Below are 24379 nucleotides of genomic sequence, written 5' to 3' on the forward strand. Positions count from 1 at the left end.
TCTGTAAAATGAGGGGATTAGTCCCAAGAGACTCTGAAGTCTCCAGCTCTGAGATCTAGAGTCAGCTCAAGCAAGTCATAACCCACTCTGTGGGGCTTGGCTCCCCACTTTGTAAAATGAGGAGGTTGGATCCAGTGGCCTCCCGAGGTCCTGGCCAGCTGTAAATCTACAAAATTCCTCCCCATCCAGTAAATGGCACAGAGTTTCTTCCTTGGAGCCTTCTATTTGTGGGGATACAGTCTCCAAGGGGTTTGTTAGCCAGGGCCAGTAGGCAGGATTTCTGAAAAGCCTAGACATTGTTGGTTTTTATAAGTTTTCTATGGCCAGCCTTAGTTTGCCTGTGGAGCCAGGTGTCCACTGCCTGGGAAAGTGCATTGCCCCAAGAAAGCAGTATGGAACTTGGGTTAGAATGAGAGAGGGATGGCGTGGGATTTAATTAGTGTCAGGAGCTCCCGGTGAGTAACTTCCTTTACCGATGTTCATTGGGGCTTGCCAGTCTTTTGTGAGTGAAGTGAGCCTTAGGAAGCATTGCTAACGGGAAGCCTAGTGGAGGTGATGGAATTGCAGCTGAGCTGTTTAAAATCCTAAAAGATGATACTGTTAAAGTGCTGCACTCAGTATGCCAGCAAATTTGGAAAACTCAACAGCATCTGCTGGATTGGAAAAGATCAGTTTACATCCCAAACCTAAGGGAGGGCAATGCCAAGGAATGTTCAAATCAAACAGTTGTACTCATTTCATATGATAGTGAGGTTATTCTTAAGATTCTGCAAGCCAGGCTTCAGTAACATATGAACCGAGAATTACCAGAAGAGCAGGCTGGTTTTCAAAAAGGCAAAGGAACTAGAGACCAAATTGCCAACATTTGCTGGACTACAGAGAAAGCAAGGCAGTTCCAGAAAAACCTCTATTTCTGCTTCATTGACTTCGGTAAATCCTGTGAATGTGTGGCTCACAACAAAATGTGGCAAGGCCTCAAAACAATGGGAGAACTATATCATCTTGTCTCCTGAAGAACCTATGTGAAGGCCAAGAAGCAACAGTTAGAATCAGGCATGGAACAACTGATTGGTTTGAGATTGGAAAAGGAATTAGACAAGACTGTATATTGTCTTATAGGTATATTACATGCAGAGTACATCATAGGAAATGCCAAGCTGGATGAATAAAAAGTCAGAATCAGGGTTGCTGGGAGAATTATCAACAATCCCAGTGAAGAAGAATTAAAAGCCTCTTGATGAGGGTGAGAGAGGAGAGTGTAAAAGCTGGCTTAAATTTTTTTTTTAATTTAAATTTATTTATTTAACATATTTGGTTTTCAGCATTGATTTTCACAACAGTTTGAATTACAAATTTTCTCCCCATTTCTACCCTCCCCCCCACTCCAAGATGGCATATATTCTGGTTGCCCTGTTCCCCAGTCAGCCCTCCCCTCTATCACCCCCCTCCCCTCTCATCCCCTTTTCCCTTCCTTTCTTGTAGGGCAAGATAAATTTCTACTCCCCATTGCCTGTGTATCTTATTTTTTAGTTGCATGCAAAAACTTTTTTTTTGTTGTTGTTTTTGAACATATGTTTTTAAAACTTTGAGTTCCAAATTCTCTTCCCTCTTCCCTTCCCACCCACCCTCCCTAAGAAGTCAAGCAATTCAACCTAGGCCACACATGTATCATTATGTATAACCCTTCCACAGTACTCATGTTGTGAAAGACTAACTACATTTTGCTCCTTCCCAACCCATCCCGCTTTATTGAATTTTCTTCCTTGACCCTGTCCCCTTTCCAAAGTGTTTTTTTGATTACCTCCACCCCCATCTGCCCTCCCCTCCATCATCCCCCCCCTCTTTTATTTATTTTTTTATCTTCCTCCCTCTTCTTTCCTGTGGGGTAAGATACCCAACTGAGTATGTATGGTATTCCCTCCTCAGGCCAAATCTGATGAGAGCAAGGTTCACTCATTCCCCCCTCACCTGCCCTCTCCCCTCCTCCCACAGAACTTCTTCCTCTTGCCACCTTTATGCGAGATAATCCACCCCATTCTATCTCTCCCTATCTCCCTCTCTCAGTATGTTGCTCTCTCATCCCTTAATTTCATTTTATTTCTTTTAGATATCTTCCCTTCATCTTCAGCTCACCCTGTGTCTGCTCTCTCTCTTTTACATACACACACACACACACACACACACACACACACACATATATATACACATACATACACATACATACATATACACATAGATATATACATACATACACATTCACTTCTATATATACATAAACATATATATATATATATATATATATATATATATATATGCATATTCCCTTCAGCTACCCTAATACTGAGGTCTCATGAATCATACACATCATCTTTCCATGTAGGAATGTAAACAAAACAGTTCAACTTTAGTAAGTCCCTTGCAATTTCTGTTTCTTGATTACCTTTTCATGCTTCTCTTGATTCTTGTGTTTGAAAGTCAAATTTTCTATTCAGTTCTGGTCTTTTCACTGAGAAAGCTTGAAAGTCCTCTATTTTATTGAAAGTCCATATTTTGCCTTGGAACATGATACTCAGTTTTGCTGGGTAGGTGATTCTAGGTTTTAATCCTAGCTCCACTGACCTCTGGAATATCGCATTCCAAGCCCTTCAATCTCTTAATGTAGAAGCTGCCAGATCTTGGGTTATTCTGATTGGGTTTCCACAACACTCAAATTGTTTCTTTCTGGCTGCTTGCAGTATTTTCTCCTTGATCTGGGAGCTCTGGAATTTGGCGACAATATTCCTAGGAGATTTCTTTTTGGGATCTATTTGAGGAGGCGATCGATGGATTCTTTCAATTTCTATTTTGCCCTGTGGCTCTAGAATATCAGGGCAGTTCTCCTTGGTAATTTCTTGAAAGACGGTATCTAGACTCTTTTTTCGATCATAGCTTTCAGGTAGTCCAATAATTTTTAAATTATCTCTCCTGGATCTATTTTCCAGGTATATTAGGAAGGCAGAATTTATGATTTCAAAGAGAATCTCATATGTGCCTAAAAGGTCCGGAACCGCAAGATATAAGGAATTCTCTAGGCAGAAGGCAGGAGAACTAAAGCATGTATTTACACTCCATAATAACAAGCCCACAAACCAGCATCCCCATTTTGATATTTTCATCAAAAGCTTCCAGGTCCAATAAGTCCGCCTTACAAGGGTAATCAGGAGGCCACAGAGAAGCGAGATGGTATAAGGCAAAATCGTATACATGCTTCCCCTCTACGGTAAGAAGATTACCCACTAGCCTCTAGTCAGCTCTGCTACCGGCAGCTCAGCTTCGGCTGTAGGTGTCTCTGGCTCCAACCGGAAAAGGAAAGGAGGATCTTCAAGCTGTCCTCTCCCCTCTTATAGAGTTTTTGACATCATCAAGCGCCGCCTGAACGACCAGGGCCGATTGGTTCTTGACTTGGCCCCTCCCCTTAGCGTAGACCACATTAACACACCTCCCCTCAGCCAGCCCCATGACTCATCACACAGGAAGCTCTGGTCCTGCCCCGGAAGAGCAAGCATCCAGGGAAGCTCAACGAGGCAAGCTGAGTCATTCAAAGAAAACAAAATCCATTCTGGCTACACCAGGTCAGTGGTTTTTCCAATGAGATATTTCACATTGTCTTCCATTTTTTCATTCCTTTGGTTCTGTTTTATAATATCCTGATTTCTCATAAAGTCACTAGCTTCCACTTGCTCCAATCTAATTTTTAAAGTAGTATTTTCTTCAGTGGTCTTTTGGACCTCCTTTTCCATTTGGCTAATTCTGCCTTTCAAGGCATTCTTCTCCTCATTGGCTTTTTGGAGCTCTTTTGCCATTTGAGTTAATCTATTTTTTAAGGTGTTGTTTTCTTCAGTGTATTTTTCAGTATTTTTTTGGGTCTCCTTTAGCAAGTCATTGACTTGTTTTTCATGGTTTTCTTGCATCACTCTCATTTCTCTTCCCAATTTTTCCTCTACTTCTCTAATTTGCTTTTCCAAATCCTTTTTGAGCTCTTCCCAGGCCTGGGACCAGTTCATGTTTTTCTTGGAGGCTTTTGTTGTAGGCTCTATGACTTTGTTGTCTTCTTTAGGCTGTATGTTTTGGTCTTCTTTGTCACCAAAGAAAGAATCCAAAGTCTGAGACTGAATCTGGGTGTGCTTTCGCTGCCTGGCTATATTCCCAACCAACTAACTTGACCCTTGAGTTTTTCAGTGGGGTATGACTGCTTGTAGACTTAACGAGTTCTATGTTCCACGTTTGGGGGGGAGGTGCCAGCTCTGTCACCCCAGCACTCCTCCTTCCCCAAGAACCCCCAGCCCGAACTGGACTTAGATCTTCAGCAGGCTCTTCACTCCTGCTCTGATCCGCCACTTAATTCCTCCCACCAGGTGGGCCTGGGGCCAGAAGCAGCAGCAACTGTAGCTGCCCCACCTCCGCTGCCCCCGGGGCTGGAAGCTGAACCGCGAACTCCTTCCGCTCCCGCAGCTTTTCCCACTAACCTTCTCCGCAGTCTTTGGTGTTTGTGGGTTGAGGGGGTCTGGTAACTGCCGCAGCTCACATATTCAGGGCGCTAGGGGCCCCATCCGCCCGACTCCAAGTTTGGTTGTTCCATGCCGCTCAGGCTGGGCTCTGCTCCACTCCGTTCCCAGCTCCCAGCTCCCAGCTCCCAGCTCCGTGTGGAATAGACCTCACCCAGAGACCATCCAGGCTGTCCTGGGCTGGAGCCCTGCTTCCCTCTGCTGTTCTGTGGGTTCTGCCGTTCTAGAATTGGTTCAGAGCCATTTTTTATAGGTTTTTGGAGGGACTCGGTATGGAGCTCATTCTAGTCCCTGCTTACCAGCCGCCATCTTGGCTCCGCCCCCCTGGCTTAAAATTTAACACAAAAAACCCAACAAACTAAGATTATGGCACCTGGTCCCATCACTTCTTGGCAGATAGAGGGAGAAGCAGTGGAAGCAGTGTCAGAGTTTATATTCTTGGGCTCAAAGATCACTACAGGTGGTGACTGTAGCCATCAAATTAAAAGAAGCTTGCTCCTTGGAAGGAATGTTATGGCAAACATGGACAACATACTAAAAAGCAGAGCTATCACCTTCCTGACAGGTTTATGTGGTCAAAACTATGATTTTTCCAGTAGCAATGTGGTTGGGCTATGTGGAAAGCTGAGCACCTGAAGAAGTGACTCTTTTGAATTCTGGTGCTGTAGAAGACATTTAGAGTCCCTTGGACAGCGAGAAGATCAAATCAGTCAATACTTAAAGAAATTAATTCGGGCTGTTCACTGGAAGGTCACATACTGAAGCTGAAGCATAAATACTTCAGCCACATAGTGAGAAGACAGGATTCTGGAAAAGACCCTGATGTTGGGAAGGACTGAAGGCAAAAGGAAAAGAGAATGGAAGAGGATGAGATGCATAGATAGTGTCGTGGAAGCAACAGACATGAGCTTGGATGGACTTTGGGAGATAGTGCAGGATAGAAGGGCCTGATGTGCTATGGTCCGTCTGGTGACAGATTCAGACACAACTGGATGAATGAACAACAATGATTCTTAGCGAGCTGCCTGGGTTCCAGGAAGTTGTGATTTGCACAGGGTCTAATGGCCAGAAAGTGGCCCAGGCAGGGCTGGCTCTGAGACCAGATTCTGACCTGGCCCTGTGATTTTCCTGGTCCAGGGAATTCCCAAGGAGTAACCTCTGGGCTCCTTCTCTGTAGCTTACAGCCTGAGCCACTGAGAGGTTCAGAGATTTAGCCAATATGTGACCCAGGTAGGACTTGAACCCAGGTACTCTTGGGTCTTCTTGGATGCTGAGGCCATGCCAACTTCTGGACTATAGTTTAAAAGATAAAAAGTCGAGTGTAGCTCAGGAGCAGTGGAAACCAACCTTGGCTTTCACCGAGCCCGGCCTTCCCTTCTCCATTTTGCAGGTAAGTTCAGTGCCAGGTGGACCATGATATGAGGTGACCAGAGTGGTCAGTCCTAAGGAACCAGTTTGTGTGGCCAAAGGTTCACCTTTGGCAAGTTGACAGTGAGGAAACAACCCCTTTTTACAGAGGAAAGGACTGAGGCCCAGACAAGGGGAGGAACGGATTCAGAATCACAGAATGTCAGTTGGAAGGGAGCTCCGGGGCCAGTCAGGTAACCAGGCCGCCCTGTGCTTGGCTAGCAGCCTTAGAGCCAGCCACTCGATGGAGATGCGGCCCGCTTTACCCCACCTGTACAACGGGCATGATGGCACCTACCTTTGTGGTACGAATCACTCGGCATCCTGTATGCTTTTATTTATGCCTAACCTGCCTCATGAGATCGTTAAGAAACCCCGACCAAGCAGTTTCTAGAATGGAGCCTGTTCTTGACGAGCTTAAACCTCAGCCCCAGATCTGCTCATCTGCCAGCCATTGTAGATGCCCCATCTCTTCCCTCTCTCTGCTGCCAGCTTCCTCCCAGGCCATCCCCCGGAGTTATTGTCCTAGCTGCCTGTTAGGTCTACCAGCCTACCAAGCACCTGCTGCTGGCCAGCCCCTCTCTTGACCCCCCTCCCCCACCCCCATCCCTGGACAGTTTGAGGCAGAACAGTGTGAAAGGCCCCACGTAGGCCTGGTACGGAGTGGGCGTGTCCCGTGTGTGGAGTGAGGATTGGGCATCGGCTCATGGGAGAGGGCAGAGTATGACGCCTTCCAGCTGTGCTCCCTGAGTGACCCTCTGTCTTCTTGGAGCCCTGGAGTTACGAGGAGGGAGAGGGAACATAACGTGTGCATTCTTATTTGGAGCTGGGAGGGACCTTGGAGGAAGAAAACAGGCCTCGAGGGGTTAAGTGACTGATGGGGAGAACAGTGCCTGAGGCAGAATTCAGACCCAGATCTTCCTCACTCCAAGTCCAGCTCTATTCACTGGGCCATGCTGCCTCTAACCTCTGATCTCCGCGGCCCCTCTATTGACAGCAGAGGAAATGACAGCCCTGGAAATTACAGTGATTTGCTTAAGGTCACACACGTAGTGAATTTGCTTCAGAATTTGAACCCAGCTCCAGGGGAACTCCAAATTCAGTGCACTCTCTGCCAGCTAATGAGTTGTTCATTCTCCCAGTTTGAGTGGAGCTCAGGGGCTGCTGGGGGGGTGGGGGGGGGTGGGGGCTGTCTGCCTACCCAGGTGCCTCGGGGACTGGGTCTGTGGTGCCTGCCTGTCTCTTTGCATCAGGACCAGGGGGATGACAGCCCCGGGGCTGGGGGTTCCTCACAATGACTGTGATCCAGGGACTTCCCCTCAAGAACCACCAGGTGGCACTCAGGAGACAACTGGAGAGCCTGGCTGGGCTGGGAAGCAGCACCTGGCAGAGGTGCGGTGAGGAAATCTACTTAGGAGGAAGGTGCCATGCTGGGGGTCGGGGCCAGGCAGGAAGTGTCCCACATCTGACTCCCTGAGTGAGATAGCGGGGAAGCGCTTCCTGGCCTTCCTTACTCTATAAACGTTGGCTGCCATTGCCAGTATTTTGTTGCCTGAAGTAGCTGTCTGGTCTCTGGGCTCACCTAGAGGACCCCCACCCTGGCTTTCTCTTGGCCTCTGGCCCTGGGGTGGGGGGGTGCCAGCGAGCCAGCCAGGAGCTTCCGGGGCCCTGGGGTGGGGGGGGTGCCAGCGAGCCAGCCAGGAGCTTCCGGGGCCCTGGGGTGGGGAGGGTACCAGCAAGCCAGCCAGGAAAGCTGGGGCCCTGGGGTGGGGTGCCAGCGAGCCGGCCAGGAGCTTCCAGGGCCCTGGGGTGGGGGGGTGCCAGCGAGCCAGCCAGGAGCCTCCGGGGCCCTGGGGTGGGGAGGGTACCAGCGAGCCAGCCAGGAAAGCTGGGGCCCTGGCTATGGCAGGCACACATGCCCATTCCACCTGCTCTGGGGGTGGCAGCTCCGGGGAGAGAGAGCAGGGGAGGACTGCCCTCTCCTGCTCTGGGCTAAGCTGTGCCCAGAGCTACCTCAGCTTGCCTATGGGCTGGGGCTTCCCCATCCCTCAAGGCCTGAGGGGCTGCAAACAGTAACGTGAATCCCTAACCTCTGTACCGTGCTTTTTTACTGGACAGTCTTAGAAGGCGATAGGGTACTGTTCCCATTTTACAGATGAAGGAGAAAGGCAGGTTGGGGGTGGGGCAGCACAAAGCTTCAGTGATATGCCCAAGGAGACAAATCAGAAGGTCTGCATCTGTCCCTGGAAATAATGCAAAGACCACCGTCCCTCCTCAAAGAGCCCATCAGGAGAGGTGAGTGGGGTCAGGCCTCATGGATTGCTTCCCGCTGGCCTGTCAGCAAAGAGCTGGCTTCACAAAGACTCTGTATCCCTTCACCATCCCACCTCCTACCTCCCCTCCTTCAGCTGTCTGCCCTGCCCCTCGAACCCCAGCCTAGAAAAGTCAGCTCATTTCCTGTCTGTCAGAACCCAACCTCCCTGACCTCTCTTACCTCAAGAGCTAGTAATGGGAGAGCAACCCTTCCATGAACAGTGCTTTAAGAAACAAATTCTTCCAGTTTATGGCCTGGTAACCTGAGGCATTTATTATTTCAGAGGAACCAAGGCTTGTCTGCTGCCAGCCTGGGTCCCGTACAGACCCTCTGGGGAATCACTGCTTTGTAACCCGTCCATCCATCCCCCAGGTGGCTTCTGTAGGCCCAGAGAAGAGAACCTATCTGTCTCTGTCTCCCCCAGACTTCCTGAGCCTTGGTGAAGGGTAGGAAGAAGCCTTATTCTTTCCTTATTCTAAAGGATCTCCTGACCACCCAATCTAACCTGTGCCCACTTCCAGAGGAGCCCTGGGCCTGGCTGCTCCCTCCTGGGCCCCTGCTGGGAAAAAGGCTGTTCTCAGCTTGCTGCAGCCTGGTTGGGGGAGGATGGTCTTTGCACTGTTGACATGGGACATCCCTTTCCACCCCTATTACAGCCCTCACATCATTGCTTCCTCCTTGTGCCTAGAAGCCTTTCCCCTCTTCTAGGAAAATAGGGAACTGTAGATTTGATCTAAGAATTGGGGAGGAGTGGACAGGATGTCAGGAGGTATGGGGAGGGCCAGCTGGGGAACCAAGCAAGTTTCACCCTCCTTTCTTAGTAGAGCAAGGCAACAGCTTTTCCACAGGCCAGCAAAGTCCTATAACTAGAACCCCATGGAAGGAAAAAGAAAGATTTGGTCTCCTATACATACTCCCTCCCAGCCTTTAGGCAGTGGAGCTGGGCGGGGGTGGGGGCGGGGGTGGTATAGCAAAAGGAAGTGCTGCCCTTCTTTGAAAGCCAGGTTCAAGGCCCACCAGCCGAAAGTCTTCCTTGATTTGTTCCCCTTTCTTTTCATGCAAGGCCTTGAAGTCAGGTCATATGAGGGTTCTCCCTGAGGGAATAGGGTTGTCTACCCTGAAGAAGCAGCTTGGTGGTACAGACCTCGGGTCAGGAAGACCTGAGTTCAAATCTAGCCTCAGATACTTCCTAGCTGTGTGACCCTAGGCAAGTCACTTAACCCAGTTTGCTTCAGTTTCCTCAACTATGAAATGAGCTGGAGAAGAAAATGGCAAACCACTCCAGAATCTTTGCCAAGAAAACCCTAAACGGGGTCACAAAGAGTCTGAAATGACTGAACAACAACTTAAGGAGGGTGCAACAGCTGTCTTCAAGAATCTGAAGGGTGGTCATGTGGAGGATCAGCCGTGTTCCCTTGGCCTCAAAGGATGGAACCAGAAATAGGGGTAGGGGTGGGATGGGAGAGAAGGAGAGGGACAAATTCAAGCTTGAGCTTCTAACAATAGCGCTGTCCCCAAACAGAATGGACAGCCCAGAGGTAGTAAATTTTCCCTCTTTGGAGGTCTGCTGGGGAGATGGCACAGGGATTCGTGATGGGGTCTCGATTGGACAATGGCTGCAGAACTCTCTTCCATCTCTGAGACTGTGGGGTCCCCACTCTTCCTTTTGGGCTCCAGGCTGGTCTAAGCACTGAGGCCCTAGTGGACACACCCTGGGCATGGCTCTCTCGACTCTCCACTGATATGTCCTGATCCCGGCTTTCTTTAAATCCCATGGAGATGGCCTTGCCCCCCACCCCCCCACCCCAAGACTTGACAAATCACTTACCTTAACTCCTTTGGGGCTCATGATACCAGCTGTGAGGGAGATAGTCCCAAGTGTTGACACCAAACCCATTTTACAGAAGACAAACAGGCTCATTGAGGTAGGTACTTACCTAATTTGGATCACACAACAGGCCTGGGACGCAGGCAGGACTAAAACCTGGATTTGGTGACTCCATGTCCTGGGGCTCTTGGGAACACAAGGGGGTGAAAGGGGTGGGGCTTCCAGGACCTTTGCAACCCACCTCCACCCAACATCATCCACAGACTGATAAGAAGAGCCGGAAGAGGCCATCCTGTCCACTGCCCTCATTGGACAGTCCAGTGAGGAAAAGGAAGCCTGGAGTGGACCTGCCTAAAGTCACACAGGGAATTATTGGCGGGGACAGGCTCAGAGTCCAGGTTCCTGGAGCCTCAGACCTTCAGGCAATTCAATCAAGCTCAACTGAGAGCATTTATCCATCACTTCCTACATGGGCCGGGCAGGCACTTTGCTAAACTCTGGGAATACAAAGCTGAAAAAATATGGAAACTTCCTATTCTCAAAGAGCTTATTTTCTACTAAAGAGAAACAGTATTCAAACAGGCAAGTTAAGCCAAAATAAAACACCAGATAGCTAAATATTGGAAGAGGGTTTCGCCTGTCCCGTTCTGCTTGACACTCCCCCTCCCCCCCACCACACACATCCAGAGGACAGAATTCGGTGCAATGGTACAAGGTAAAGATCATAGAAAACTTCCTAAAAATGAGCAGAATGGGCTGTACCTTGAGAGCGGTTGGGTTTTTCCCCACCCCCCATCCCCCACTGGAGGCCTTTGAACGGAGGATGGATGACTACTTGTCAGTAATTTGCAGTGTAAAATGCTAACTCCTTGGGACAGGGACTATATTTTTTTGTCTTTATACATAGTACATAGTACACAGGAGCTTACTAAATGTTCATTGGTTCATTCCTCGATTTTTCTCCCCCTAGCCAATCATCCAATCTGCCTCTCAGCCTAGTCTAGTACCCAGAGCCCAGTGCCTGAGTCCCAGATCCAATTCAGCCCAGCACACTGAACCCGGAGTCCAACATGGCCCAACCTAGCCTTGAGCCTGACGCCAGAGTCGAGTCCAATCATCTGGACTCCTGAGGCAATCACCGCCAACTGTACCCAGGGCAGGAGGTGTGAAATGAGCCCCCAACTCAACCTTTGAAGAGAAATCCTATTTGGAGGAAGGAGACCCCAGAATTCTAAGAAGTCTCAGCGAGGAGGAGGATGCAGGGCATGGCCCTGACTGAGGAGCATCCCATCTTCCTCTACTATGAGGAAGCACCTGGAAGTTGCCCATTTTAAGTCATTTTTCTTCCTAAGTTAGCTCTGTTGTTTCTAGAATGCCAAATGACAGCAAGTTCTGTCAACCGCCTCTAAATGTTAGAACCCTGGGGCAGAGACCTGTCCAGTGCTGAACCTCAAACCACTGAGTTCAGATACTCTCCGCCCAGGGTCCAGCATTCATGACCAAACCCAATGCTCATTTCAAACTCAATCCATCCCAGCACTAAGGAGTCTCCAACTTAGCCCAGAGCCCTGAGATGAGTCCCCAACCCAACCCAGACTAGAAAGGAGACTCAAATTCAGCCAATCCAAAGCCAGTCCAGAGGGAAGTGAGTTCCAAACCCACCCAGTCCAGGGTGGAGTCCCAAACCTAGCTCATCTCAGAAAGGTGTCCCAGCCCAGCTCAGATTCTGGAGAGGAATGAGTTAACCCCGAGTTTCCAAAGCAGACCAGAGTTCATAGCCCAGCTACAACTGAAAGAAGTCAGAAGCCAAAAGGTTGAATGCATTTTATTGGAGTCATTTAAGAGCTTACAAATTGGTTTTTTAAAATGTTTCAATGTACAGAGAAAATTCTTATACAAATAAAACAAGATGGGGAAAAAGGAAGGTTGGGGGTGGGCACGGTTCCAGGGGAAAGTGATTGCCTTCTCCTGGGACTGGGGTGGGCTTGGAAGCCACTGTGGTCAACATTCTCCCCACCAACAAGGGTTAGTATCTTCATGGTCTCTCACTGTCCTGAACACACACACACACACACACACACACACACTCATCTGAGCATACACATGCACACACATGCATGTGTAAGTACATACACATGAGGCTAAAAACAAAGGTAAAAATGGGGTTGAAGAAGGATAATTTTGGATAGTTTCATATTCCATATGTGTGTCTAAAAATTTAAATATATATGTATATAATCTCATTTAAAACACATGAAAATCCTGGCATGGCAGTGCAAACATGGAGAGTCCCCGAGAGCTCCCCCTCCATGCGCTATGTACAGCAGCATCGTGGGGAGCCAGACCCCCGCCCAAACCCCCACATTTGAGCCAAAGGTCAGCTGCCATCCCCCCAGCCCAAACCCTCCCCACATTTGAGCCAGAGGACAGCCACCTTCCCCCAAGGAATGCCACTAGTAGCAGAGACCAAGAGCCCCATGTCCTCCCTCCTGCCTTGATTGCAGAGTGAGCACCTCAGAGCCCTGTGGAGCTGGCAGATTCAGGGACCAAGTCTTGAGCTTCCCCAGGCCAGCCCAGGTTTGGGAAGGGGGAGGTGCTAACATGCGGGATTTCACCCAGTGTTCGTGGCCTGGGTGTTAGGGACATTGGATGGAGAAGGGTGGGTGGGAAGAACTGGGGACAGAGAAGGCCAGGCCCAGGCAATGCAAGAGTGGCCAGTTCTGGACCTGCCTCACCACTCAGCCCCAGCCTGAGCCCAGAGGAGGGGCAAGTGACCCTGAGCCAGGACTTAGCTGGTGGACACATGCGAGTAAGAACATTCCTCAGTCTTTGCAGCCCAAACCCCAAAGGCCTTTCCGTCACTGGGCTTTCTCTTCCCCCAGTTCTGCCCAGATTAGAGTTTCAAAAGAACGGGACCTGAGTTCAAATCCTCGATGAGGCCCGGGGTGAACTTGGAAGAGGGAATCAGAAGAGCCAGAGAGTCCACACACCCCTCCCGGCTAACAGAGCAGGCCCCCTCTGGGTTGCCCCGTTCCTCCAGGGGACCCTGGACCCCCAGACCCTGGAGCCGCTGCCTCTCCTGGGCCTGCCTGGCCCGGGTGGCAATGTAGCGCACTCTGCTCTGGCTCCGAGAGGAAGACCTGCGAAGGAAGCCGGGTCCCTGGCCCGCTGTGGCCGGCCCGCTGTCATCCTCCTCCTCGTCTTCCGCGGGGCCCAGGCTGGTGGGGGATGTGATGTCGCCGGCCAGCTGGAAGCCGGTCAGTCTCCTCAGCTGCTCGGTCAGCTCATCACGAGGCCTGGCCTGCAGCCTGGGTCCCAGCGGCCTCCCAGTCCCGGCGGCAGGAGCTGGGCGGGGACCAAAGCTGCGGCTGATGCTCCTATACGTACTCTCGAAGCCGGGGGCAAAGTCATCCGACGTGAGGTCGCCCAGGCTCTTGGACTTGGCAGCGGCCCCCATGTCCTGAGCTCGGGGCCCCAGGGAGGATCCCTCTGCCCGGAGGCCCTCCATGTACAGCCTGCTCCACGTGGGCCTCCGGCGGAGGGAGGCCAGAGCATCCTCGGGCCTGCGGGCCAGGGGCCGGGGCTGCAGCTCATCCGGGGGTGGTGGTGGGGCCACTCCCGCCCTCAGATTGGGGTTGGACTTGCTCTTGGTCACGGGGGGCAATTGGCCCCCACCTGAGGCAGCTGAGCGGGGCCAGGGGCCCTTGTGTACTCCTAGCCCCCCCAGCTTCTCCCGGCTGCCCGTGAGACAGCCCAGGTTGGGCAGGCTTTTCCTCACCAGGTTGGGCATCGAGAGGTCGATGACCGTGTCGTTGGAGGACATGCTGGAGGAAGAGGACATGCTGTCTCGGTGACTGCCTGGCTCCAACTTGCTCCACAGCTGGTCGCTGCCCGTGGCATCTGAATAGACAGCTGCAGCAGGGGACTGTACCGGTGGGGCACGCCGGACCACCAGATGGTCAAAGGTCACCTGCCCTTCGCTCTTGGCCCTCCTCACCACAGCTGGCGGGCCGGCCAGGGCCCGAGCTGGGGCCGGAGGGATGCGCAGAGCGACGGAACCCACAGGCCGGCGGGGACCCTGAGAGTCACCTGTGTGCTCTGCCCTCCAGGCTGCCCCATCCGGTTCCTCTTCACTGTGGGAGCGGGAGGGGTGCAGCAGGGAGCCCTGCCCTGCCGGGGGCGTCGGCAGGACCCCCTGGGACTCCTGTTCTCCTCCGTTCGTCTGCCGTTCCCCCTCTGGATTTCCTTCAGCGTGGTGTGGCCCTGGAGCGGTCAGTCCACCTGGGCCATTGGTCCTTGGCCCACCTGGGGAGGGAGAGCTCAGAGGGGTGTCAGAGCCTGAGCCTGCTGAGCACTGGGACCCTCCCTCAGAGTCGCTGATGGGGGCGGGGGGCAGAGGGGGCCAGGGATCTGGGGATGGTGTTTCCTTGGCAACGAGCGGCTCCTCCGCGATGGTTTCGAGGCTGTACAAAGACGAGACAGATCTCTGGATGGAGAACGGGCGGCCATCTGGAGAGAGAAGGGCAGTGTCAAGCCAGGCAGTGGGTGAGTGAGAGACGTGAACACCGCCCAGGGCCCAGCCCTCCAAGAGCCCCACAACAAGGGGTGGGGGTGGGGGACCAGGCACAGAGCTCTAGGGAAATCTAGATGGGGGTGGGGGTGGGTTTGAGGGACTGGAGCCAACACACGAAGGTATCCACCCTCATCCCCTCCAGCCAAGGGTGTGTGTGTGTGCACATGAACACACACACACACACACACACACACACACACACACACACACCCTCTATTCAAGCATGCTGAACACAAAACCCTCCAGTTTGGGGATTTGGAAAGCACCACCGCCGTATTCCCAAGCCCATCTGGCCAGCATGCTCAGGGCATACTGAGACCCTGTGGTCAGACACGGCAATGGGGACCAGGGGCCAGGACTTTCAAGATTCCCAAGCAAGGGCTGCTGGGGTAAGTGGAGAGGAAACATGGGGGGCAGGGGAGTGGGGAGGAGTCTTGGTGAGTTACCTTGAAGTATCTCTGTCCTTTCAATTCTTAACTACAGAGGTAGAGTATGCATGTGGACAGGAGAAACCATAATTAGTTGGGAGGGTGAGACAGATGCGGGAGACTGAGGCAGGACAGGGAGGAAGGGAACCAAGAAGTACAGTGAGGGGTATTATGAAAGCCCCTCCCTGTAGATGGAAAAGTTTGCCCAACCAGAGCACTGATGAGTTGTAGGTTTTTGTTTTTTGTTTTTTTTTAAGTTTAACAAATGTTTCCTATATTGCTTTGTACATGAAACTGCCAAAGGACCAGTTAGATGCACTGACAGAGGGATTCTGGAGCTTCTGGGGCACCCACATCTGGCAAATTTGAGGTGTAAATAGCAGGAGTCCTGGCTTCGGTCAGCTCATCACTTTCCAAATTTTACGACAGTCATGTAGAAAGGTAAGCTTGATGTGACTCAACAAGGTACCCTGGGCAGCCTAGAGAACTTGGAGAGGCCTGACTCCTCACCCCTTGCTCCCAGCCAGGGAAGGACGGTGAGGGGAAGAAGATGGGAAGTCTCTCTGTCCAGCCTGATTAAAGGAAGCAGAGCTGGGTGGGCTGTAAACGACTCCGGTTCTGTAGGTGAGGCAGAGGGAGGGGGAGCTTGGTGCTTTTTTTTTTTCTCAGTGGGATGTAGGCTCTCTGCCTCCAGGGAGTCAAGGGAAGTTTTATTATTTGGAATGCTCTCCTTTTACATCATCATCTCCGTGTGAGGATGGCTTGTGGTCCCTTCTACCCTCTGCAGCCAGAGATAGCAGCCTTCAAGGGAAAAAGAAGGCCAGGAACCAGGAATATGATAAAGCCCAAGGGGAAACTGGAAGGGGAAGAGCAGGGGGGTGCCAAATACTATGTTATAGTTGAGTGAAAGTCAAAGGAAGCATGAATGGAACTGGAAAGAGGATATCGGGGACTGTTCCTGAAGACAGAAGGGGAAACGACCCCAACTCTCCACCTTTTGACCCAGCTTCCTCCTCATTTCTTCTATCCCACATTCCTTTGTGAACAATCCCAAAAGCCCCCAGTTCCATGATGTCAGTGGCTGATGGAATTTGGGGTAGGAGTCTCCACCTCTGCGGTGACTCCAATGCAGGGCTACAATCAGTGTGAGAAGAATACACATCAGGGGACAGAGAGGGTAAGACCAGAGCAGCTGTCTTCCTATAGCTGAAGGAACATCACACATAAGAGGGAATAGATTCGGTCTGCTTGGCCCCCAAGGGAAGAATTAAGAATAGCGGGGAGAAGGTAGAGGAAGACATGTTTCTGTACATACAGGTCAGACATTTCTACCAATCAGAGCTCTCTGAACTTGACATAGGCCACCTCATGGGGAGCTGTAACACATGGCTGGAAGGGTAAACCGATTGGATCATCAAATCAGTCACACTTCTACAGCAAAACAAAATATTCTCCTCACACTGTCACTGTGAGGCAGGTTTTGGCAATATTGTCACTTTTCATTTTACAAATGGGGAAACTGAGACTCGCAGAGACGTGTCTTGCCCAAACTCACACACGTATTCTATAGCAGGGACATGGTAGAGGGGATTCCTGTACTGGGTGGAAAGTTGAACTGGACCATTTTCTAAGGTGATGACAATTTTTTTCTTCCCTAGCAAATTTACACGAAGAGCTTGTGCTGCTTTCAAAAACTGCATGTCTGAATGTAAACCATATTCTTATGTTCTGGGGCTTTTTTCCCATTTCAATGCAAAATATTTTTAAAAAATTCCAAGAACTTTGTGGGTGGCACAGGCAGCTCCAATCACAAAGCCCAGGACCCTGAGAGCAAGAGAAAATGAGGTTCATTCAAGCTGTTGCACTCAGTGCCATGAATTGTGAAAATCCAAGCCCAAAGAGCAAAGATGTCTCATTCTATAAACCTCTTCAGTTTGACAACCTTCATTAATAACGAGTTTTCTCCCTGAGTTCTCAGCCTAGAGATGTGGGTCAGTGACCCAGAGGAGAGCCTCATTCACAAATCTCAATTATTCTGGATTTCCCTTGGGGCCTGACCTTTCAAGAAAATAGAAAGGGAGCTTTTAAGGATGGAGCCCTGAAGGGGGAGGTTGGAGCCCTGGAGGAAAGAGGATGGGACTGTGAAGTGTCCCTTTGAAGGAGAGTCCCAAGGAGGGAGCCTGAAAGGGAGAGAGATGGGAGTCCTAAATGGAGGACCCCGAGGATGTAGCCTTGAAAGGAAGTGGATGGGACCTTGGAGGGAGGGTCCCAAGGAGGGAGCCTTGAAGAGCAGTCTTCTAAGGATAGAGTCCTGAAGGAAAGGCCCCCAGGATAGAACTATCAAGGGAGGGCCTTGAACACGGGACCCTGTGACAGTCCTGCCCCATTCTCAGGCTCTGGTTGGTCAATCCAACATTAAAGTGATTCCACACAGGTTTCCACAGAAGGATGACAATGACCTCATGGTGGTGGAGAACAGGGTGGCTCACAGGAAGGAGTAAAGACTAGGGGCAGACTAGGGAGCCTAATCTAAGCAAAACCAAAACCAACTTGGCACAGAAATACACTGAAAAAGAAAAGGGGCCCCCCAACTCCCAAAGAAGCTTTGCCTGAACATCTTCACTACACCACAGGCCATGCTAAAGGGGAGTGGGAGAGGCGATGGAGACGGACACAGTGGGGAGCACTCTGAAGGGACCAGTAAGGGAGAAGAAAATCTAGTCTTACCAGTAAAGAATAGAGAGGATTTACTCCGAATCTCCTCCAATTTTTGAACAAACAAAGCATTCATTTCCTTCTGCAAGGTGCCCACGGGCCTGCAGGAATTCTCAGGACCCCTGAGGCTCTCTAGGCTGCTGGTGTCGGAGGACATGGAGCCGCTGGTGGCAGTAACCAGGCTCACAACGCTCCCATATTTCCCTCCCGGCCACCTGGCCTGAGAAGGGCCCTTGACCCCATGGCACTTAGACAAGTTTCTGCTCTTCCTTCCCAGGCCCAGGGGCTGGGCATTGTCCAGGGGGGCTCGGGCAGCGCCATGACTGCTGTTGCTGTTGGTGTTGCTGTTGCTGTTGATGCCACCCCTGGGGCCAGGAGTGAGAGAGTCCGGCCGGGCTCGGGGCTGCTCGCTGATCCCCCAGTGTCTGAGTCCCAGCCTCCCAGCACCTCCGAGCCCCCCGCTACACTGCTCAGGCTGGGGGGCCTCCCTGATGGCAGGCCCTGGGCAGGGCTGGCAGCCACTCCATTGGCCCTCAACCTCAGGCCCCTCACAGGAGCCAATCATGCATTTCATGCAGCTGGCTGCCATCCCGGCAGGCCCGGATCCATCAGGAGTACTTGGCCCCTCACCTGAGGAGCCAAGGCCCAGGCTTTGGAACCTCTCTGACCTTCGTGTGGGCTCGCTCAAGGTCGGGCCCTCAGCTGGGTGGCTCTGGCTTCTCCCTGTCCCAGAACCCTGGGCCTTACCTTTGGGCCCTCGGCCTGGCCCCTCACCAAGGGCTCCGGGGGCGGGGGCCGCGCTCTCCGGCTCTGAGTCAAAGCGGGGCTGGGAGGTGTCCTCGCCTGCCCCCTCCGAGCCGTTGTCTTTGGTGTCCATGGTGAGTTCAGAAAAGCCCTTTTTACCCTTCTTCTGGCTCTTGGTGGGAGCACTAGCCGTGCGCCTCAGGAGCTGGCCACTAATGGAGGGTCTGTTGTGGAACTGACCAGCAGCATGACTGTCCAGGGACGCCTGCTTTGGATTTCTGAGAAAGAGGCCTTTTAAGCCCAAAGCCTGTTTGACCTGCAAAAGAGAGAGCCTCACATAATACACAGCTGCCACTGGGCCCTTCCCCATCCTCCTGCATCCATCCCACTTCTCTAGGGGATGAGTAAGGAAGAAGAAGGACGGAGATTCTCCGACCCTCAAGCTGGGCCAGAGGCAGCACCCCACTTGGAGCCCTGCCAGAAGCCATCAGCTCAGCAGGATCTACTTTGGCAGAGTGTTGGTGGAGGAGATGGGAGAGTCTGTAGCAGACCCCCTTAGGAAGCTGGGAAGGCAGAAGGGATATCACACAGTGCTCCCCCTCAGGAAACTCTGAGGAGAATGTGGAAGGGGCACAAAGGTTGAATCTGTCTACCTTCCCTGCTCCCACAAAATCTGGAGTTAGGGAGAGAGGACAATCAGGCAGAGGAACCTTTAAGACACCTTCAACCCAATCCGTACCCCACCTACTCCGTGGTCTAGGAATGTAAGGATGACCCTCCATCCCTAGTCACAATCCCCATTCTAGGAATGGGCAAACATCTCTCCAGGATGGCTTCTCTATGCAGAGGGATAAGCAAAAGCAAGGAGGTTGGGTGCTACAGGATGGTCCCTCTGTATATCATTAGAGGTGGGTACAGGACTCCTCCCTGTGAGGAGACCACAGCTAGGGTAGAAGAACCAACCCAGGGGATCACATGGCTAGCAAAAAGCCCTGCATAGGGGTTCAGACTACCGTGCCCTCCTCCTCACCCTTCTCCCCATTCTAGAGGAATTCCCACTGATTTTGCCCTCCCTTACATTCCAGGTTCTCCCCAGGCCACATGCCCTCCTAGGGAGACTATCCTAGGGTAGCTATGAGGTCATAGCAAGAGGTGAGCATGGACTGAATTTTTTCGGTGTCACCAAAATTCATCAGGAGCATGGGTCTCGGCAGAATAAGGGTGAGGGGAAGAAGGGCAGGGACTACATAGGTCAGTGGCATGATCTTGCAGCTTGCCTGTCCCCCTCTGCCATCGCCCCATTGCCAACCCATAGAAAACAAGCAAGCTCCTCCGGTCAAACCCAGACCACATGCTATGGGGCTTCATCAAAATGGGCCTGAGCTGGAGAGAGTGAAAAACATTACAGCCGGGTGTTCAAGACTGTGGACAACCCGCTGAATAGACGTACAGAACTTCAGCATTCCTAAAAACATTCCAGGTGTACTTGCCAGCCCTGTAAGTCACAAGTGCAGTAGGTTCGGTAATTGAAAATTTTTTGTGTGTTTTTGTTTTTGGGGGAAAGGGGAAGGTCCCAGAGAAGGATGGAGGAAGTAGGAGATGGCTCCTCTTAGGCCTGTCTGCTCTCCAGATACCACTGTACCCAACTGGATCCAGAATGTCAAATTCAGCTTTTTAGGATCATAGGAGTCAGACCGTCCAGTCTTGCCCCATTTATTTATAGAGGAGGAGCTGAAGGTCAGGAGATTAGAAGGACCTATCCAAGGTCATACACAAGTGGCAAGCACCACTTATGGGTTGTAATCCAAGGGCTACTTAGAGATCCATGGAAGACTGGGGCTAGAAGGGACCTCAAGAGGCACAGAGTCCTTCCCCCCTCTCCTCCCTTTTATAGATAGGAATAAAGAGGTCCAAAGAAGGTCACAGGGAGAGTTAAGTTGTGGCCAACCCAGGCTTGAGAAATGAGATTTCCTAATGCTCCATCCAAGGCTCTTCCCCCTCCTTCCATATAAATGTCTGTAGCCTTGAATTCCTAGAGCTAAGCTGAGATTCTCAGAGTGCTGAGCCCAGTCTAGAAAAATGTTTAGGGGATACCCTTCCCAAGGGAAGGGGCTGGACCACATGGCTTCTTGGTCACCTCTGACTTTTGGGTTTAGGATTGGCTGAGCCCTAGCTGCCAGTAGGGAGCTGTCCAATGTATGTGGTGGGGAGCAGAGAGAAGGTTTCATCCATGGATATGCCCGGAGTGCCAAACTTCCCACCCATGGCTCCGGCTCCCTCCATCTTTTTTCCTTTCCTCCCCCGCCCCCGTCAAGCATGGCAGGCTTAGGGCCAGGTATAGATGGCTCACTGCAGCCATCAGGGCCCACTGTGACCTAGCCCAGAAAAGCTGGTGCTCTGGATGCAAATTGGAAGGATCAAAAGTCTAGTGGGCAGCATCAACTTGGAGACAATCCAGAGAGACTGGCAAGTACCCAGAGTTACTGTTGGGAGATGAGAGTAACCAGTATCCTTAGCAAATGCTTGCAAAGTTCAGATAGAAGAAATTCAGAGCACACACACTCACACACGCACGCACGCAAATTCCCATCACAGACAAAAACATCAACAACCCCCCAACCACCCCCTCCCTGCCCCAAGGATGCGATGGTGTGTGTGGCCAGGGCCCATGGGAGGGCTGGCTCCCAGGGAGGGCATCCTGGAGGCAAGGAGAGCAAGGAGCCATCATGCTTGAATCAGCTGGCTGATTCAAGATCCCAAATCCAGTGCAAATTTGGTGAAAGGTCACAGGAAAGTCATTTAGAAGAAGATCCAGAATGTTAGCTTTGAACTTGGCAGAAACATTCCACTCCCACCCCCACCCCCACCCCCCACCCCCAGGCAGAGGGTAGTCAGGGGAGGGGCCTTTGAGAAAGAGACCCCAGGAACTTATGCCCATTGTTTTGGATGGAAGAGCCAATCAGGGTGAATGACCTGGGCTGTGGGGACCCAGGGAGAATGTTTGAATGAAAGGTTTCTTTTTCTGTGAAAGAAGAGAGGAGAGAAAGTGTGTGTGTGTGTGTGTGTGTGTGTGTGTGTGTGTGTGTAGAGAGAGAGAGAGAAAAAAGAGAAGAGAAGAGAAGAGAAGAGAAGAGAAGAGAAGAGAAGAGAAGAGAAGAGAAGAGAAGAGAAGGGAAGGGAAGGGACGGGAAGGGACGGGAAGAGAAGAGAAGAGAAGGGAAGGGAAGGGAAGGGAAGGGAAGGGAAGGGAAGGGAAGGGAAAGGGAAAGGGAAAGGGAAAGGGAAAGGGAAAGGGAAAGGGAAGGGGAGAGGAGAGAAGGAAAAGAGAGGAGAAAAAGAGGAGAGAGGAGAGAAAGGGGGAGGAAGGTAGAGAGAGAGGGAGAGGAAAGAAGAAGAGAAGGAGAGAGACAGAAAGAGAAAGAGAGGGGGAGGAGTAGAGGGAGGGAAGGAGGAAGAGAGGAGGGAAGGAAGGTAGAGGAGAGAGAGGGAGCGAGGGAGGGAGGGGGAAAGAGAGAGAGAGAGAGAGAGAGAGAGAGAGAGAGAGAGAGAGAGAAGGGGGGGGAGGGAGGGAGAAAGAGAGAAGGGCAAGGGAAAGGAGGAAAAAGAAATCAGAGGAGAGACTGAGAACCACAGAGGGAGAGGAGAAAAAGAGAGAGGAAAGAAGAGTGACAGAGAGGAGAAAGAGAAGGGATGAGATAGAGGAGAAGAATAAGAGATAAAGAGGAAGAGAAAGGCTATGAACAAAAAAGAGGAGAAAGGGGAGGTGTAAGGAGGAGAAGAGAGGGGAGGGGTAAGGAGGGAGAGTGTAAGAGGGAGAAGAAAGAGAGGAAGAAGAGAAGAAAAGGTGATGCAGGAAAGAGAAGGGAGTGGGTTGAGAGGAAAGTGGAAGGGAAGGGATGAGCAGAGAGGGGACAAGATCAAAAGCTGAGCCCTTGGGGCTTTCCATCCTGGACCTGCTTCATAAATGGCGGGTTTTCTGGCTACAGATGGCCCCACCATATCAAGGAGGAATGTCACAATCCATGAGTTGAAGAGTTTCAAAAATGTCAATGAGGAGGCGGAGGAAGAGGGGAGGTGACTAGTCTGAGAGCATGCAGGTCGGCCGGCGGCGGCGGTCACTACACCTTCCTGAGACAGGTCGGGGGGTACCTTCAAGGCTCCTAACCATTCTCTGCTTCTAAAAGGAGACTTTGGACGCAGAGAAGCCCACTGTAATACCAAACAGACAGAGTAAAGGCAAATCAGACAGCAACAACATTGGGGTACAAGGGGAGTTGGTCAGCACACCTGGAAAGAGCCCCACAATACAGAGAAACCACAGGTGGGGAGAGGGTGGGGAGGGAGGGCAAAAGACATGGCAAACATGAGCAAGAAGCTTTTCGAGGTGGAATGAGAGAGGCAGGGAGGAGGGGAGAAGGGGGCAGGGCCCAGGAGCCAGGGGAAATTCTGTCCCGCCCATGAATCCAACTCTATATTTGAAAGAAAAAGATGAGCACCCTAGGTTTTAGAGCCAAAAGAAACCTTAAAGATCACCCCATCTAGCTCCCTCATCTTATGGAGGTGAAAACTGAGTCCCTGAGAAACCAAGTGACTGTTTTTAGTCACTGTCATCAGAGCTGTCATTTGAACCCAGTTTCCTTTGACTCTGAGTCTAATTGGACCCAGCCCAGCTGCAGCCCTCCAAGGAGGGCATCCCGCAGCTGTCCAGGTGGGTCTCCCAATGACTCTGGCCATTACTCCTGGAGACAGGGTGGTGAGAGAGATCATTCTGGTGACTGGTGAGTCTCTAGGAGCTCAGTGGACTCATGCCCACCCCTAGAGGGCTAGAGACCAGATTGGGGGGCTGGAGAGCTGAAGAGGGGCTAAAGCTGAGTTGTAGGAAGTGCTGGCTCATCAGGGACTCCAGGAAGCACCTAAAACTCACTGTCCCTCAGTTCTAATCTCCTGCTGTTGGGGATTTTTTACTCCATCACCCCTCTCCCCCCAACTCTCACCACATCTCTCTGAGGCTGTGATAGGGAAAGGGAGTGACAAGGAGAATACAGGCTGGGGGAGAAGCTGAGGGAGAGAGAGGAAGGGCCCCCCGAGGAAATCAAGACAGTGGCTTGGGAGCTGGGAGGAGGAGAGGGGAGGGGTCAGAGGAATGCAACAAGAGGCCTCAGACATAGAATTAAGAAACAGAGCATGCAGGGAGGAGAGGGAGAAAGAGAAGTGCCTGTCCAGTTCCCCAGACATGGCTGCAAAGGTCCAGCCTGACCCAGATGTCCCCTTCCCCCCACTCCACCCCTGCAAATCAAAAAAGTCCCCAACACAGCTTTAGGAGGGGCTCGAGGAAAGGCAAGAGAAGAGGGGGCTCAGGGGACCTCTCACAGGTGAGGTCAGGGGATGGGCAAGCAGAGAGGAGCTTCAGGGAGGGAGCTGGGGGGATGGATGCTGTTAGGACCATGGGGGAAGGAAGCAGAAGAAAGGGGAGAGGAAGGGAAGAGCAGGGCTCTGAGGGAGGAGAAGGAAGAGGGAGGGAAGAGAAAGGAAGAGAAGAGAGAGGGATGGAAGGTCAGGACTTTGAGGGCAGGAGAAGGAAGAGACGAATGGGAAGAAGGAGAGAAGGCGGGGAAGAGATATGAAGGGAAAGTCAGGGCCATGAAAGAAGGAAGGGAAGGAGGAAGGGGGAAGGAAGAGGAAGAAGAGAAAAGGGTCAGGAAGAGGAAGGAAGGGTAGAGGAAGGGAAGATGACAGAGAAGGGTGGTGAGAGGGAGGGAAGGTCAGGGCCATGGAAGAAGAAGGGGAGAGAGATACCGTCAGGGCGAGGGGGGAGAGAAGATGAAG

General features: G+C 51.6%; 1 protein-coding gene across 1 annotated transcript in view; it reads right to left on the reverse strand.

Moving 5' to 3' along the window:
* Positions 1-12519: 12519 nt before the first annotated feature.
* Positions 12520-24379, reverse strand: part of PLCH2 (phospholipase C eta 2) — a 303179-nt gene continuing 291319 nt past the window's right edge. The window contains exons 22-23 of the mRNA XM_036747264.1: positions 18557-18869; positions 12520-14602 (exon numbers count right to left, since the gene is read on the reverse strand). Of these exons, the coding sequence (XP_036603159.1) occupies positions 12987-14602; positions 18557-18869 (1929 nt within the window). The 3' untranslated portion in view covers positions 12520-12986. The remainder of the gene's footprint in view (positions 14603-18556; positions 18870-24379) is intronic.

This window comes from Trichosurus vulpecula, chromosome 2, assembly GCF_011100635.1.
Source record: "Trichosurus vulpecula isolate mTriVul1 chromosome 2, mTriVul1.pri, whole genome shotgun sequence".
In the NCBI taxonomy this organism is placed as follows: domain Eukaryota; kingdom Metazoa; phylum Chordata; class Mammalia; order Diprotodontia; family Phalangeridae; genus Trichosurus; species Trichosurus vulpecula.